The sequence below is a fragment of the Ammodytes marinus genome (genome assembly GCF_949987685.1).
Source record: "Ammodytes marinus genome assembly, chromosome: 16".
NCBI lineage: Eukaryota > Metazoa > Chordata > Actinopteri > Uranoscopiformes > Ammodytidae > Ammodytes > Ammodytes marinus.
The window spans coordinates 16,286,354-16,304,067 of NC_137220.1; the positions used below are offsets into that span (position 1 = coordinate 16,286,354).

Here is a 17,714-nt window from a genome sequence, read left to right on the forward strand (position 1 = left end):
ATAGAGACAGATTGGGCCCAGATAGAGAGAGAGAGAGAGAGCAAACGAGCAGGAGAAATAGGGACACAAAGACCGAGAGAGAAGGGAACCGAGCCACTGCCATGTTTTTTTTTCTCCCTTAGTTCCCCCAATACAGGTGTTTAAAGGAATAGTTAAATTTTTGTTTTAGTTTTAGCTTGTGGCCTCATTCTCAGGTGGCAACAAGGCGACAGAAGACTACCGGTGTTTTAGCAATTAGCTAATAAGAAATACACAACCTTTGTCCATGTCTCTTTCAAAATTGCATGCACAGTTAAATGAATGGTTTATGTCACCTCGTTCACACCTGCTGTTGTCTGCAAGACGCATACAACACACACACACACACACACACACACACACACACACACACACACACACGGTTGGTTAGATAGTACATTTTTTGAGTTTGGGGAAGAGCTATACTTTGTAGAAGAGCACCACCTGTTTGGCTGGGGTATGTATGGTGTTCTTATTTTTGTTTTGAGGATTACGTAATTGCCAGCGAAACGATTCAAAAGAAGCGCAGATTGCAGTCAATCATGCGGCTTACATTTGACTGGATCAGAGGGACTGTCTCCATTGTGGCGTTATGGGGGGATTTCTGCAAAATTAGGCTTGTATCTGGGACAAATGTGGTGCAACAACTGAGCAGATATAGCCACAAGAAAGAATAACCGTTCACATGGATGCTGCCTTGCCAGGAACACACTCATCATGCATGAATGTGTAAAAAAAAATAAGGGCACACTATGTTTTTTTTGTTCTGTTTGTTTGTTTGTTTTGGCGCTTAAAATATAATTTGTTGTAATAATGCTGCATCCAGGGGAACAATTAAATTAACTCAACTTTGGTCTTGTTTTAAAGGAGCTTACTTTACTTTGAGGTTAAAGGCTGCACACAAACACACACACACACACACACACACACACACACACACACACACACACACACACACACACACACACATACACACACACACACACACGCAGTCATATTTTGATCTCCGCATTATTAAAATGAGGGACTTTGTAAAATGTAATCATCCGTTTGAAAAACATGGTGCATTATGTTTTAACAAGACGAATGGCCTTCACCTATGCTTGCACAGCTAAATGCTATCAACAGGATGCTAAAATGCTAACGTTATAAGCAGGTACAATGTTTATAGTGCATCATTGTGTTGTGTGCTAATTTCCAATAAAGAAAGAGAATAGCGGGGGCTGGCTGATTGGAGCTTTAGTTTTTGCAGGTAGAATCAGTCAGAATGCAGGCTATTGATGATGCAGGAAAAGTCAGAGGGGAGTCAATCGAAGTCATTTGAAATCTTCCTTAGTTGGGACTTGAATGTGGATATCGAATTCCATAGCAACCCATCCTATAGTTGTGTAATATTCCATATTCAGTTACTGTAGAACAAATTCACTGGATCATCAAAAGTAATATTGATTTATATGCTAGTCACTATACATGTTGTTGCCAATCCATTCAGTAGATGGTGAGATGTGTCACACAGCACTAGAAGAGAAGTAAAGGAACCACCAAGATGTAGAGGTCAATTGAAAAAAAAACACAACAACAAAAACGCTGCGTCATGGTTAGTACTGCTTAGAGCAGATTGATTGGCTTTAGAGTCAATGACGTGGCAGTATTGATGACGCATGTTCTAGTTGTATGCAGAGTTTAGAGAGAAAAGAAATTCACCTTCTGAATGAGATACATTTACCGATCAGAACCAAGATGTTTTTTTTTCTTCCTCCTGAGTGGATGGAGTGTGTACATTGCTTCAGGAACTGCTGTGGCGTTAGCAGCCGCTTTCACAAAATTATTATTACAGACAGCATGGGGATTTGTGCTTGGAAAATCACTATATGGAGAGCAGACACAAATGCACACACACACGCACACACACACACACACATGTTTTCGATCCAGGCCTCACTATAATTCTCTGAATCTTAATAAGCAAGCAAGATGTTTTCTTTCGCTCTTTCAGTCATCCTCTTTCTCTCTGCCCTTGTTTTTCAAGCACACCCTCACTCACTCAGTCACTCACTCACAGGCATTCACATATATCCGCATAAACGCACACACACATACACACACACACACTCACACACTCACACACTCACACATACACACACAAACTCTCACACATAAGCAGGACAAGCGTGGGAGAGGGAAAGCAGAATCCATTTACCCGACATAATTTTGTCTGACAGGAGTGACAGATACTGTTTTATGACTGAATGGGTTTCTCCACGCTATTAGGAACTCATCCTCCCATAATGCAACGTGCCACACGGCAATAACTCTCCCAGGGAGACTGGCACAGAGAAGGTGCTCGGTTTAGGATCACTGGCCCTTGTTTTCTTTTCTTTTTTATTTGCTATCTCACTTTTTCAGCCTTTTTTGCCTTTAGTGTGTGTTTTATTTGTTCATGTGTTTCTTTCATTGTGTGTGTGTGTGTGTGTGTGCGTGTGCGTGCATAGTTTATGTAAACATACACACACACAAATAACACAGTGGGAGAGAAGATGGTGTGAAAGAGCAAGACCTTTTAAAATTAAAATAAAAAAAGCTAAGAGAGAAATATAGAGAACATACCATAAATAGGATGGTCATAGATAAAACCAAGGGATTTTCACAAACGCAGTTCTCATCTCATCACCGAGTGAGTGGCTCTACATTTGTCACGGGGCGATGGTGCGATACGACTGCCACCATTGGATGCAATAATGCGGTAATCCCACGGGCCCCATCGTCCTAACCTCCCGCTAGCCTCGCTGTCACATTACATCACTAGGCCCACACACACACACACACACACACACACACACACACACACACACAGATATATGTCAATGCATTGTGCGTGTAATATCTGTTATTTCACACAGGGAGATGCAGCATTCTGCCTGGCCTGTCTACATATAGAGAATCCTCTCTCTTCTCTGTGCATTCATTTATAACCCCTCTTTCTTTAATTAGAGAGAAAGAGAGACAGAAATGAAGAGGGAAGAGGATAAGAGGAGGAGGACAGGAAATAAGAAGAGCTGCTGAAGTCAGCCTATTCTTCTTCCCCTCCGCCTTCTCCTCATCCTCTTTTTTTTCCTCAGCCCATCTTGTGAGTGGAACATTCATCCCTCCTTTCGAGTTTATTGACTCATCCGACCAAATGAGGGCCAATCCCCGAAGGCTTAAATGAATGATTAAACGGGTCAAGCAGACTTGATTTGCCGATCGAGTGTCCAGGTTTTATCGTGTGGACATTGTAGTGCTGCTTGATACTTAAAGGTGCAGCAAGTAGTAAAGCCATTACATCATTGTAGATGATTGGAGGATCAGCAGACATTATGACCTACACTTGTACGCATTGTATGTGTCTTGAGGGAAAAGAAAAAAGAAAAAGTGATGTTCGAAAGGGATTTTTTTTACCAATTCCATCATGAAGAATTAGGCCTAATGTTACAAAGTTGAATCATCTGTGGAGTGTATTACTCAGCATAGCAACACAGCTGGTAACTGTCGCTTTCGGGGCTAACTAAGACAAGGCAATGAATTGTGCCTGACTGCCTGTACAATCCAAATGTTTTTCAACCAACACGCTTTCTATTTTTTGCCTTTGTTTTTGTTTTTCCTGATTCCCTTCATTTCTGGTGACACAAGTCCTATCTCAACTCATTATGCACAATTCCACCTCAGTTTTACATTACCAATGCAATTTTCCTGCCATACCTCCCCACACCCCTTTATGAGACACACACACCCCCCCCCCCCACACACACACACACACACACACACACACACACTCACACACACACACACACACACACACACACTCACACACTCACATGTGCACCTGTGCGTGTAACAACATGCACCCGCTCACTCACTTGTGAAATGCAAAACAGCTGTGGAAAGACAGATAGACAAATGCGGCCGTTCCCCAGGGAGTGAAGGTGACACACAAGAAATCACACGCTCGGTGTACACGTCCTGCCCTGCCTCCCTCCACACACACACACACACACACACACACACACACACTCTCTCTCTCTCTCTCTCTCTCTTAGAGATGTCGCCGACAGCAGAGTGAGCTGTTGACAGTGGTGCCGACTAAGAGCGGAGAAAAGACTCTAATCCCTGTCGGAGGATAGAAAACCACTCAGAGCGAAACAATTAAAATGCTAATTTTTGCTTCCTCCTCTCTGCTGGCCTGTTAATGACTTAGCAAGCCATGCGGACTAAAGCAACCACATCCCTGCATGCATACAGTATCTATCTCTGTGTGTGGGTAACAGCTACTTCCCCTATGTGACTCCAGGGTCAAAGGGGTGACTAATTGACATGGCTGTATTATGCCTATTGTTTTCTTTGCAAAAGACAAAGTCAAATATTCCACACCACGTTCCAGCAGTATGGTTGTGTGGGGCTAGGAGAGAGAAAAGGTGGAAGAAGGAGTAGGGTTTTCCCTTTTTTTTTGCTTGTGTAACATGAATTATTGAGAGTTGAGCAAAGCCTTGCTGCCTTCCCTTGTGTCTCCCTCTTTCACCCACCCACCCACCCACACACGGATTTACAGACAGGTGTGGGTGGGTAAAGTGCTTCCATAGGGTAATCTGTGATCATAGCTCTGAAAACTTCCTGAATTATTTACAGAGTCACATTGCCACCATATACTCTCTTTTCTTTCTCATATACACTATGTTTTCATAGCCATGTACTGTATATATCCTATGCTTTTTGTCATGCATCCTTACACACCATGCTTCTTAATCTGTTATGTTACCCGGGTGGTCACGTTTTAACTACGGTCGGGTAAAAACACAATGTACTGATTTGTGTGTTTTTTTGTTCCACCAAGATACGCAACATATGTAACATGTAAAATGTTAATGTCTGTTTACGTTTTTCCTTTCCTGCTTTTGAGTTATAAGGCGACAGATAACCGCGGTTAAATTACCAGGTAACCAAAGGTAATTCACTGCATTTGTACAAAATGTTATTTCTTTGTTGTGATCACTGGATATACATTCTCTCCCGCCCCCCGCTACCACTTCCCCTTTTTGCCTTAATCTACTTAACCAGTAGATCTGGGAGCGACACGCTTGCAGAGTAGTTACTTGTATTTTCAAGACGAGGTCATGAGCTCTAAACCCGACACCCTCAAAGTCCTGTCACAGTAAGTGTGTAAGAAGATGCTTACTTCCCCCAAACTGCTCAAGATGAATACCCTTTAAAGAAGAAGTAAGTGATATGGTCCTTTTAGCTAACTTCCTGGCAGTGACTGCAGTTAGCAGTCCCTTCCGTCGTCCCTTCAGATAGTGCCGTGATGGAGAGCAGCAAGTCATCGTTCAAGGGCACAGAGACCCGCCTTCTTTATAGCGCTCCATCTCCTGATTGGATAAAAAGAGCTGTGTACTCAAAATTTGATCCGTCAATTACCGCAAAGCTGAATGACTGGGATACCTTTGTTATGAACTGTGCATACTGTTTAAGTGATTGCTGTATGAATATAGAGTGATTTAACATGTATATTAACAAACAAACAAATATCACTTACTTCTCCTTTTAATACATTTTTTAAATTCAACCATTCCGGTTATGGGCGACTTATAATCACACTCTCTCGGTGAGCTTTGACTCCTTTTACAATGTCTAATTTGCTATGCTAATGTCATATACCCACCACCAGATGGGGAAACTGGACAACCGCAGCTTGACACTGAAGTACCCGGTGTGGCCGCGCTTCAACTCCGAAGGTGACGCCGAGATGGACGACAACCACCTGTCCATCGTCACTCTAGAGGAGAAGCCCTTTGTGATAGTGGAGGACGTCGAGAGGCTCACTGGCACCTGCATGAGGAATTCTGTGCCCTGCAGGAAGCATATCAAAGAGTAAGTCTGCCATTTGTCATGTGTCTATAAGTTTGAAATCTATCTACTATATGCTATTGAAAGTAAGGGATGTAACGGTACACAAAAGTCCCGGTTTGGTACGCACCTCGGTTTTGAAGTCACGGTTCGGTTCAGTACGGGTGCAGTTCTCAGTTAAGAGAAAAAAAAAACTTAAAAAAAAAACTGCATGCAGCATTAACTGCAATTGCAATAGGTATTTTTCAGTATTTGAAAAGAAAATACTGCAGCAAACAACCAAGGTCTCCAATAGATAAAATACTTCTCAAATAAAAGTGCGAGTTCCGCACCGCAATTAAAACAAGCCTGTACATTTGGCACGTTTACATGATCTTGACACTATTTATGCCATTACGTATTGCGGTACAGTGCAGTTCGGTACGATACGGACTCTGCTGTTTGGTACGATTACATGTATTATGTATTATACCCCTAATTGAAAGGGTACTAGTCAGTGATTGTAAAAAGGGATGATTGTAAAAAATCAGTGAATACCCCCACATGATCCGCTTGCTCAACAACTTCCATTTGGTCTAACTAGATAGATTAACTTGAATGTTCATGTCAACAGACTCAAGGTGTATTAAAACAAAAGGGACCTGCCTTAGCTGGCAACGTGTCTGTTTACAGAGCCTAGGCTGTGGTTATAACACCAGCCTTTTTTTTCAGCACACACAGATAGCTAGCAGAATGTGAGGAGATATTCACTGATTACGACAACACGTTTTTCTCCACCTTTAACAGTCAACAACTACCCATTTACAATGTGAAGAAGCCATGCAAGCTCCAAGAGATTTAATTCAATGTGGTGACATACGATATTTTCCTTTCCTAATATGGGAATAGGGATGTAACAATATACCGCAAAACGGTCGTTCGCGATATGAAAAGGCCACGAATGTCAACCGTAAGTTTTTTCTTGTTATACCGCGTCACGGTATTGAGGCGAGCGTGCATGGTAAATGCGCTCCGTCATTGTGGAGAGTCTGGTAAGCAACGTTGTCATAAACGTAGCTCTCAATCTAACACTGTATGGGCCACACCAACATTGGAAACCAAACAATAACACATTGACACAACATCTTATCACTGAAACATGACTTCTAACTTTAAACGGAACAGTCACGTCTCACGTGGGCCGTTGTTTACACTAGCGCGTGCAGCTTCGCCACATTGAGTCACGTAGCAGCAAAGAAGAGAGAGAAAGAGAAAAGGGAGAGATAGAGAAAAAGATCGACTAGCTTACCAGACTGAAGAGAAAGTTGCTCGCGGGTCAATTATATCATTATGAATCCAGGCGAACGTGAGGAAATGAGATTATAAAAAAAAAAAAAAAAAAAAAAATAGAACAGAACAGAATAGAATAGAATCCACCGCCACCGCGCGTTAAATCCCCGGTAAAGTCGGCGAACTTCCGTGAAAGGCAGATGAAGGAAATATCCTTGATATATTCATCACAACTTCACGTGAACTCAGCAGACAGTAGCTAACAGCATGTTGCGCAATACTATGGAATCCCTACTATGTCAAACTTAGGTGACACTACTTTGGTCAAATGAAGGTGACGTTGCGAAAGTGTGAGGAAGGGAGGGGGAGAGGAGTGCACTGCAAAAACATTGATTTTGAGACTGCAATTTAAGTTAATAACAAATAAAAATCATAAATAAATATTTTACAGAGTTAATTGTGCTTGTCATAATGTAGGCCTAATAAGGTAAAAGCATGGCTTGCAAAAATAGAGTTGATAAGCAAATAAAACATAAATAAATGGGGAAATTATCACACTATTTAAATTATTTTTATTTTATACATACTTTTACAGTTACAGACAAGTGACTAAATTAAGTTTAGATTTAAAATTCCTATTTCAGTTTGAAAAATATAGATGTAAAGCTTCTTTAAAAACAGCAGTAGAGAAGCAGTGTCTTTGTTTTGGTGATAAGTTGTTTAAATCTCTCAGAAATCTCTTCTTCATATTAAGATATAAAAAATTTGAATTATTCTTGCGTTTATGTTTTATTTAAATCAGCGGTACAACATTTCATTTGAGGGGGTAGAAATGAATTCCGCGCTTAATATCGTATCGTGATATCGTGATATCAATCACAATATCGTATCGTATCGTACCCAAAATGTCATATCGTTACATCCCTATATGGGAATTTCAACAAATCTTAATAGGATATGGTATTAAGGGTTCAAGACAGACATAAATACACTGCAGTATCCATTTGAAGTGCTCTACTAATTAACAGGTAACTTTGTATGCAAATGGGACTAGGGCATTAAAAAAATATATTTAGGTTTTTTTGGTTGATCAGAAGGTGGTAAAACATTACATCATCTTTTTCCGTCAGCGCAGTTGCCTTGTTGCTCTGTACATACTCTCTCTCTCTCTCTCTCTCTCTCTCTCTCTCTCTCTCTCTCTCTTGCTTCTCAAATGAGCACAGGAAGAGGTGCAGTGTGCAATCTATGCAGCAGCTTCTTTCCTCCCCTCTGAAAATGGAGGCGACTGCTGAACTCAGCAATTTAGTTCCTTCCATACCAATTGTCTCTCTAATGCCCAAATACTGCTAGTCCCTTGCTATATTATGATCCTAAAGGATACACACACACACAATAAGAGTTGCTTAGTGTGTGTGTGTGTGTGTGTGTGTGTGTGTGTGTGTGTGTGTGTGTGTGTGTGTGTGTGTGTGTGTGTGTGTGTGTGTGTGTGTGTGTGTGTGTGTGTGTGTGTGTGTGTGTGTGTGTGTGTGTGTGTGTGTGTGTGTGTGTGTGTGTGTGTGTGTGTGTGTGTGTGTGTGCGTGTGTGTGCGTGTATGTGTGTGTCACAGACTGGCTTGAGTGCTGCTAAATCAAAGCTTGTAATTGGCTTGTAATAGATAATTTAATAATAGCCCTCTCTGCTGGAACACATCCACACTCATGGACACACTTAACGGAAAGATTGGCATGTACGCTATACAACACTCTTTGTGTCACTCCGAACAGTGTGTACATGCATGCAAAATCAGTTTACAGCAAATACACACACACACACACACACACACACACACACACACACACACACACACACATACACACACACACACACACAAATATAAACACATACACAAACAGAGCTGATTAGGTGATAATAGGGTCCCATGATAGAGGTTTTCATCCGGAATCACTGTGAAGTAGGGCGGAGGAGAAAGCATCTCCAAGGAGGAACATAAACACACACACTCTCATATAGACACACACACACACACACACACACACACACACATTAATGTATACTCTCTCTGTTACCACTCGCTCACAGGCCAGTGCATTCAGACGCGTTCTTCTCTCCCATAGCGCAATTCCCACTCAAGCATCCGTAGTGTCCATTTGGAAAGAAAGAGGGATGGATGGAAGGAAGGAAGGAAGGAAGGGGAGAAAGAGGCAAAGAGAGAGAGAGAGAGAGAAAGAGAAAGAGGAAAATGGTGGAGGGCTTGGATCAGGGGGATGGAGGACTATCCATGCATGCAAGAACCACAAATTCCCTCATCCGGGCTGGGGTCGAAAAGAACAAGCCATACTCGACAGTAAAACACACACACACACACACACACACACACACACACACACACACACACACACACACACACACACACACACACACACACACACACACACACACACACACACACACACACATACACACACATACCCCTCGCCGCCCCATCTCTGGAGACCCTCCAGGCCCTGTAGTGTTTCTATATCAAGTTGGCCTGGGAAACTTCACAAACAGCCCTCCATAACACATCACATGCTCTCTCACTGCCCCGACTGGGCTAAATGGGTACACAGTGTTCATGAATACAGGCTATTACAGTTCTGCCCTATATGCTTGCTCTGCCCTGCTCGCTGCATGCCGGCCCCCGCCAGCTGAACCTGCCACAGACTTGACTTACTTGTCCTTGTTTCCTTGTTATTATTATCCCAGATCCCATTCTCCCTCCACGAATGAATCCTCGCCCCTCTTTCTCTTTACAATTTGTGACAACATTTTAGCGGTAACTTCAGCATCACAAATATAGAGTATTTATATAGTTTATTATGCTTAAAGCCACCGTGTTTTCATGGAATTTCCATGTCAAACCCTTTTGTATTATTATTTACTGGGTTTGCCTGGTAGGAACTTGCCAAATGCTTCTTACAAATGTTAGACATTTCACAAAAAGGAATTCTCTTCTGCTGACAAGCCTTTTTTTCATATGAACCTTTATTTCTTCTGTGAAACTATTCCATAATTTTCCAGTTTGTACATAAAGAAATATTTCCACTTCGTTTGCCAGATTGATATATCGACTATGTGAGGGGTAGCACAGGATTTTGCAGTCGTGTTAAGATTCAAGCTAAATGTTTTTTCCGACGCCCCACAATTCTGCCAAAGTGACATTGGTTCAGCTCTGAAGGTAACAGCAGAGTCACGACCGGATGCGTAGAGTTTCCATTTTTTTTCTTTTTTTCTTTCTTTCCATCAACTTTGTGCCCAGGTTGTTGTAACACTGAAGGACGAGATGGTCCTCTCCTAATTAGCACACATCTAAAAGTTAAATGAGAGTCCCAGGTGGCTGAGAGTTGACGTGCACTCTCTTGTACTTGTGTGTGTGTGTGTGTGTGTGTGTGTGTGTGCCCCTGAACTCTCCTGCTCTAAAATTCATACACACAGATGGTACAAGGCTTGCCGATGCAATGCTGTCATAGACCTTCTTTTCTAGAGTGACAGAGAAGTATAAAGGACACATTTTTTATCCAAGTCTTCTGATGTCATTCCTGAATGGAACGACCTTAACCCACAAGTGAAAAAGTCCCCCAGGGTGATATTGCTTAATTTTTTCAAATTCATGACAATGTTACAAGTACAATGGAAAAGAGATGCAAACTTTGTCTCTTTCTTTAACCCAAAAGAGAGATCCCCGGTCAAATGCAAATTGCGTGCCATACACCACAGTTGTGCTATACATTGGTCAAAGCTGCTGCCTTTTCAGGATCACCATCTAATGATTGTGTGTGTATCTTTCTTTGTGTTTTTCTTCAGCAACACAACAGAGGCTGGGGGGACATATATCAAGAAGTGCTGCAAAGGCTTCTGCATCGATATTCTGAAGAAGATTGCAACGTACGTTAAATTCACCTATGACCTGTACCTGGTAACCAATGGCAAGCATGGCAAGAAGATCAACAATGTCTGGAATGGGATGGTGGGAGAGGTAAGAGCAACAACAAAAAACCTACTCTGTGTGTGTGTGTGTGTGTGTGTGTGTGTGTGTGTGTGTGTGTGTGTGTGTGTGTGTGTGTGTGTGTGTGTGTGTGTGTGTTATAATATTGTTTTATATAGAATAAATATGTCTAGCTATAAGGCTTAAGCACCAACTATTGAGGCATCCCAAAGTAAACAGATATTAAGCCAGTCCTGTAGAAAATAATGCTTTTGCATATTTTTAATTACCAGCTTCAACTTGAAGGTAAAGCCCTTTAGCACATTTTAAGACTGTAAACGTTATTGCTGTCTGTATATATATATATATATATATTTTTTTTTACGGCAGACTTTATCCTCTTAAGTGGAAGTTCATTCATCCTATTTAGCATATTGATCATATTGGTTAATATTTAGCCTGAAGAAAAACAATTTCTTTTTTAGTTTTTCAAAATGTCCATTACTATCACCGTTTCTGTAATTCTTAGGATGTCTCTGCATATATCTGGCCCCAAAGTCTATCAAGTAATTAATGGTCTGAACTGGGATCTGAGCACACACTGCATTGAGTACAGTGTAGTTTAGACTATCGTTTTTTGTAGGTATGCTGAGTTGTTGACTGCTCGTTGCATTTGCCTTTTCAACTGTGATTGAATCTAATCAAAATGTTCTTCTTTTTTCTATCTCCCTTTCTTCCCTCCTTTTCTTGTCTTTCCTCAACCTGACCATCTTCACTGTCTCTCTCCTCCTCTTCCCCTTACTTGACATCCATCTCTTCCTTCCGTTCTTGTCCTTCATCCCTCATCACTCACACCCACCCATTATTTCTACCTCCCTCCCTTAAACCCGCCTCCATCCCTCCCTCCCTCCCACTTTCCCTCCCTCCTTCCCTCCCTCCCTCCAATAGGTGGTCTATAAGAAAGCCGTCATGGCCGTCGGATCTCTGACGATCAATGAGGAGCGTTCTGAGGTCATCGATTTCTCCGTCCCGTTCGTGGAAACCGGTATCAGCGTCATGGTCTCGCGTAGCAACGGAACCGTCTCCCCTTCAGCCTTTCTTGGTAACTACCGCCCCCCCCATAACTGTTGCTATGTCTCTGTGTGTGTGTGTGTGTGTGTGTGTGTGTGTGTGTGTGTGTGTGTGTGTGTGCGCGTGTGTGTGTGTGCGTGTGTGTGTGTGTGTGTGTGTGTGTGCATGTGTGTGTGTGTGTTCCCTGAGACACACAGAGCCGACAGCAACCAATTCCGTTCGGTTACACAGCTGCCAATACTTGCGCCTTCATCCGAGGGGGATTCAGCTCAACCCCTCTCCTCCTTCTCTGCCACAATGACTCTCTCTTTTACCTGAGTAGGGGGCGGACTTAAACGCAACACTTTTATTTTTTAGCCTCAGTGACCGTGAATATCCACCCTGTTAAGGCCGCCCAGTCATGTTCAAGTGCCACCAAGACGTCAATAAAAGTAGACACTTTTTGCAGCACAGGCACCAGCAAAGCAACAGCTGGCCAGATTGCAAAAAAACAAAAGCGAGGGAACACGGGCTGAAAGACACACAAACAAACACATACACACACACACACACACACACACACACACACACACACACACACACACACACACACACACACACACACACACAGGTACACACACTGACATGTATGCAGCACGCAGTTACTGCGCTGGAAGTGGGCAATTATAAGGGCTTAACAGGAAAACCCTGTAATGGCTCGTTGCCAGGACACACACACATAGGCACACACACACACACACACACACACACACACACACACACACACACACACACACACACACACACACAGAGTGTGCGGCCCTGTGCCAGCAGTGCTCTCCCATACATTAGAGCAGGGTTTAATCTCTGCAGTAGTGTTCTGAGCTCAGAGGGAGGACAGGAGTGCTGACACCAGGGCTTCCTATACAGTGAACGCCTCCTCACTGTCAGAGAGGAGCCGTGCCTGTGTATATGCAAGTGTGTCAGTGTGGGGGGGGGGGCTATAGACATGCAGGAATCAGCTTGTTATCCACACACTTTTTATCCTCACTGTGTGTGTGTGTGTGTGTGTGTGTGTGTGTGTGTGTGTGTGTGTGTGTGTGTGTGTGTGTGTGTGTGTGTGTGTGTGTGTGTGTGTGTGTGTGTGTGTGTGTGTGTGTGTGTGTGTGTGTGTGTGTGTGTTTGTGTGTGTGTTTGTGTGTGTGTATACATCATTTATTTATTCATTCATTGAAAGGAAAGTGAGTGAGCAAAATTCATAGAAAGTTCTAAAAATTTTACAAAACCTGCGTCCATCCATACTGAATCTCTCTCTTCTTTATTCTTTCTTTCTTTTCTTTTCTTTTCTTTCTTCCTCCCCTCTCAGAGCCATTCAGTGCATCAGTGTGGGTGATGATGTTTGTGATGCTCCTACTGGTCACTGCAATGGCTGTCTTCATGTTTGAGTACATCAGTCCTCTCGGCTTCAACCGAAACCTGGCGCAGGGAAAAGGTAAGCACGCAAGACCGAAGCACGCATGTATACAGACAACCACATTTAAGCACGGGTTTGAAAGCTACTACCATCTTACACTGCTGTAGCAGCCAATAATGTTAATAACATAATAATGTTTCAGATTTCAATATGATAAAATCAGACAATGTAGTCATTTTGGATTTTTTTATCATTGTATTAGACTGTTAGGAGAGACAGAGGTGAAATGAGGCAGAGAGGGGAATGACTTGCAGAGAATGACCACGGGCCGGATTCGAACCCGTGGTCTGCTGCTGAGGACTAACCCTCTATTGGGGGGGGGGGGCTCTAACCACTACACCACCAGCGCCCTGGTAATAACTGTGTTGCCAAAGATATAACTTTATTGGCTCAGAAAATGTATATATTAGAGATACTTTACTACATTATTGGCTTATTTTACATTCAAAACTGAACAAATGGGGGGGGTGTAGTGGTTAGAGCATCCCCCTAGAGGCTCAGGACTCGCAGCAGACCCGGGTTTTGAATCTGACTTGTGGTGTCATCATGTCATCCCCCTCTTTGTCCCATGTCTCTCCAGTCTGTCCAATAAAGCAACAAACGCTCAAATAAAAAAAAGGAACAAATGATCAGTTAATTGTCAGTTATTAAGTTATTGACCTTTATTACATTATCGTCTGCGACAACTACAAACGCTATGTGCATCCTGATATTATCAAGTCTTATTATGAGTCTAAAAAAATATATACTGTATGTATATATATATATAATGTAAAAGGGTAGGTGCAATAAGCAAGCGCTTTTCATTTGTTTTGTGTGTCTTTAACTTATGGCATGTATGCAATGTAAACTAAACTAAACTAAACTAATCAACAATGTGTGTTTAGTCATCCTCCTCTAAACCACCTGTCTCTCTCTCTCTCTGCCCTCCTCCCTCCTCTCTCAGACCCCCACGGGCCGTCCTTCACTATGGGCAAAGCGGTGTGGCTGCTCTGGGGTCTGGTCTTCAACAACTCTGTGCCGGTGCAGAACCCCAAAGGCACCACCAGTAAGTTCATCGTGTCGGTGTGGGCCTTCTTCGCTGTCATCTTCCTGGCCTCCTACACTGCTAACCTGGCAGCCTTCATGATCCAGGAGGAGTTTGTGGACCAAGTCACCGGGCTCTCAGACAACAAGGTAATGGATACATACTGAATGTGTTTGACTGGGTTGGTTTTGTCAGTTACAAGGTGGAGTTGGTGATTCTGGAGCTTTGTGAAAAAAAAAATGTTGGTCAAAATTGGTTAATATCTCCTCATGATCTAAGCTAAGCTAACTGTCTGTGCTGTATGTGTGTGTGTGCTGAAAAATAATCCAGTGTTAATTCACAGCCTAGGCTCCGTAAACCAAGGCTGTGTATTAACACCTTTTTTTCAGAGCAGACACAGTGGATTGTGAGGAAATATTCACCAATTTTGACAAAAAGTGTTTTTTTTTACAACAAACATTATACAGAATCTCCGACTCCACCTTTAAGAAGTTGACGGTTCAAATAGTAGCCCACGTTTGTAGTCCTGCTGCTTTCAAAATCCAGAGATGGTAAAAAATAAACGTATACGGACATATTTCACATTTATGTTACAAATGTATGGACATTGTCTTTCCCATGCTTACAAAGCTGTAGTCGTCCTACAGTTTCATGGTGGAAGAATCCATCAACCTTCATGTGCTCCTCAAAGATTCACACTCCCAACTTTTACAGTCATGAATGGAGGTTGGTGTAAATACTGTTTTAGCCTGAGGTAACAAAGAGGGCCCCAAAATTAAATTAGTTTTTAAGAGGCCATTTTACCAACCATGTCATACCACATAGTTAACACCGTCTGTCTAAATGTGACCAGTTGAAATATAGCTTATGAAGTAATAAAGCACTTTATATGTAATTACAAATTTACAACCAAAATGACTACTCTTTGTACGTAGCCTGTCTGAAAGATTTGAGCATACTCTATCTACTAGAAACCGTGCTTACACATCCATGTTTGTTCAAAATAAAAAATGTATTCCATGAAATATAGCCATTGTCACACAACCTTTGAAACGATTAAACGTGTACAATTAGGATTATGTGTGCTGAAATGTAAGAATACATCCGTATAAGAAAGGGATGATACGAAAAAAGATATAGATGGAAAGGTGGGCATTCAAGAGAGGAGGAAGACGGGCTGAAAGTGTATATGAAAAAGGTCAAGCCGAATGTAGAGAAATAGAAAAGAAGAGCAAGACAAAAGGGGGTGAGGAAAGAGAGACAGATGTATGGGGAAGTTTATCCGAAATGAGAGTGCATTTGAGACTGATGCAGAGAGGGGTTTTGACATCATACATAGGAAGGTAGGGAGGGAGAGAGAGAGAGAGATTTTTCTTTTTAGATTTTACAAAAACTTTTCTTTACATATGTGTTATATTACAGAAACATTAAAAATAAAGTGCAGTTTGTGGGTATATCTCTTTATTTGTATTACAATAAATGATCTTTTAAAAACGTGTGCATAAAGCAAGTCATTTTTCAACAATAGACCAGACAAGACCAGTGATTTTTAAAAGTGTCCAAATTCCCATTAGAGAGTGAGAGAGAGAGAGAGAGAGAGAGAGGGAGCGATGGAGGGAGAGAGAGAGAGGAAGCGATGGAGGGAGAGAGAGAGATTGGTTTATAAGGGCTAAAGCAGCTGGCAGGAGAGTGACCGAGGAATAGCGAGAGCGGGCAAGAGACACACAAGATGGTGCGAGACAACGGGTGGACAGATATGGGCCAGGTTGACGGCTGAGGTTGGGGGAGAAAGGCAATGAGGCAGGAGCGAGGGAGGGGAGGATGTAGAGGAGATATGGGAAGACAGAGAAGGGTCATGGAAGAGAGGGACCAGTCAAAGAGGGTAAATGGCCTTTCAGGTAGATATGCTGAGGGAGGCTTGACATGACAGCATGCTTTCTGTGTCAAAAAAACTGCCTTCACTGATCTAGGCGTACTGAAGGGGGGTGTTATGACAGGAAACAGTTACATTAACATTTAGCAGGGCTTTCAGCAGTAATCGCGGTTAAATAAAGTATAAGAGCATAACGAGTAATTATTATAAAGACATTTTATTTTGTTAATTGCATGCTGCTATTTTGTCCCTAGTGGAGCTGATAGGTTTCACTCAAGTCAGTGTGTGTGTCCTTCCACCATAGACTCTATAGTAAAATAATCTACTCTATTGCAGCTCTCTGCAACACATACACAAGAGCACAGAGCATCAATTCAGCATAGAACAGATCGAGCGAGACAGGAAGTCAGACAACTAAACCACATTAAAGCATCTGCTTGATTTTCAGAATAAAACATTCCGTTTTGACGCCAGATATTTTTTATTTTTTTCGTAACTACATCAACAAAACATGATAGTGTGTTGAGCCAGGACTGGACACAACCACTGGCATCCAATCCATTGCTCATTGCACTCCTTTGGAAGTGCATAGACTAACGTTATTTGCATTCATTTGATTCAAAATCAAGATAGAATTGCTTTACGTTGTTAATATGGACTTCAAAACGGTTGTGAAATACTACATAATATAAGTTTAAACATGCGATAAAAAAAAATCAGATTGAGATCGAGTGCTCTTGAATCAGGTTGAGCAACCTGTTTCGATATCAGATGTTATTGAGAAGCACAGATTGACTTTATTTTAGTAAAATGCAAAGCTTGCTGAATGTCTTAAATGGTTGGTAATGGCCTGCAAACTAGAAACATGAGGACCAAAACAATCTCCATGGAAATGACAAATGCAATTAGATTGCAGCAGTGACTACCAGTGGAGAGACAGCAGCTTGTGCCGCCTGTGGAGACACACAATCAAACAAATTGCTGGAAAATATTTGGTTCTCCTAAAACGATTCACTAACTGCATGGGTCAATCAGAGACTAGAGTTTGGTTGTGGAGTGTGAAAATATCAGAACACACTGAAAAAATGGCCCCTCCTAGTTCAGTCTACATCAAGGATTTTATTGTCATTGTAGCACAACGAAATTCAGTTTGGCACTCTC

At 42.0% G+C, this 17,714-nt stretch overlaps 1 protein-coding gene across 1 annotated transcript in view; it reads left to right on the top strand.

The window, feature by feature from the left end:
• Positions 1 to 17,714, top strand: part of grin2aa (glutamate receptor, ionotropic, N-methyl D-aspartate 2A, a) — a gene marked incomplete at both ends in the record, with an annotated part of 132,630 nt that overhangs the window by 93,349 nt on the left and 21,567 nt on the right. Inside the window, 5 exons of the mRNA XM_080044704.1 lie at positions 5,717 to 5,919; positions 11,009 to 11,180; positions 12,078 to 12,231; positions 13,546 to 13,671; positions 14,600 to 14,829. Of these exons, the coding sequence (XP_079900830.1) occupies positions 5,717 to 5,919; positions 11,009 to 11,180; positions 12,078 to 12,231; positions 13,546 to 13,671; positions 14,600 to 14,829 (885 nt within the window). The remainder of the gene's footprint in view (positions 1 to 5,716; positions 5,920 to 11,008; positions 11,181 to 12,077; positions 12,232 to 13,545; positions 13,672 to 14,599; positions 14,830 to 17,714) is intronic.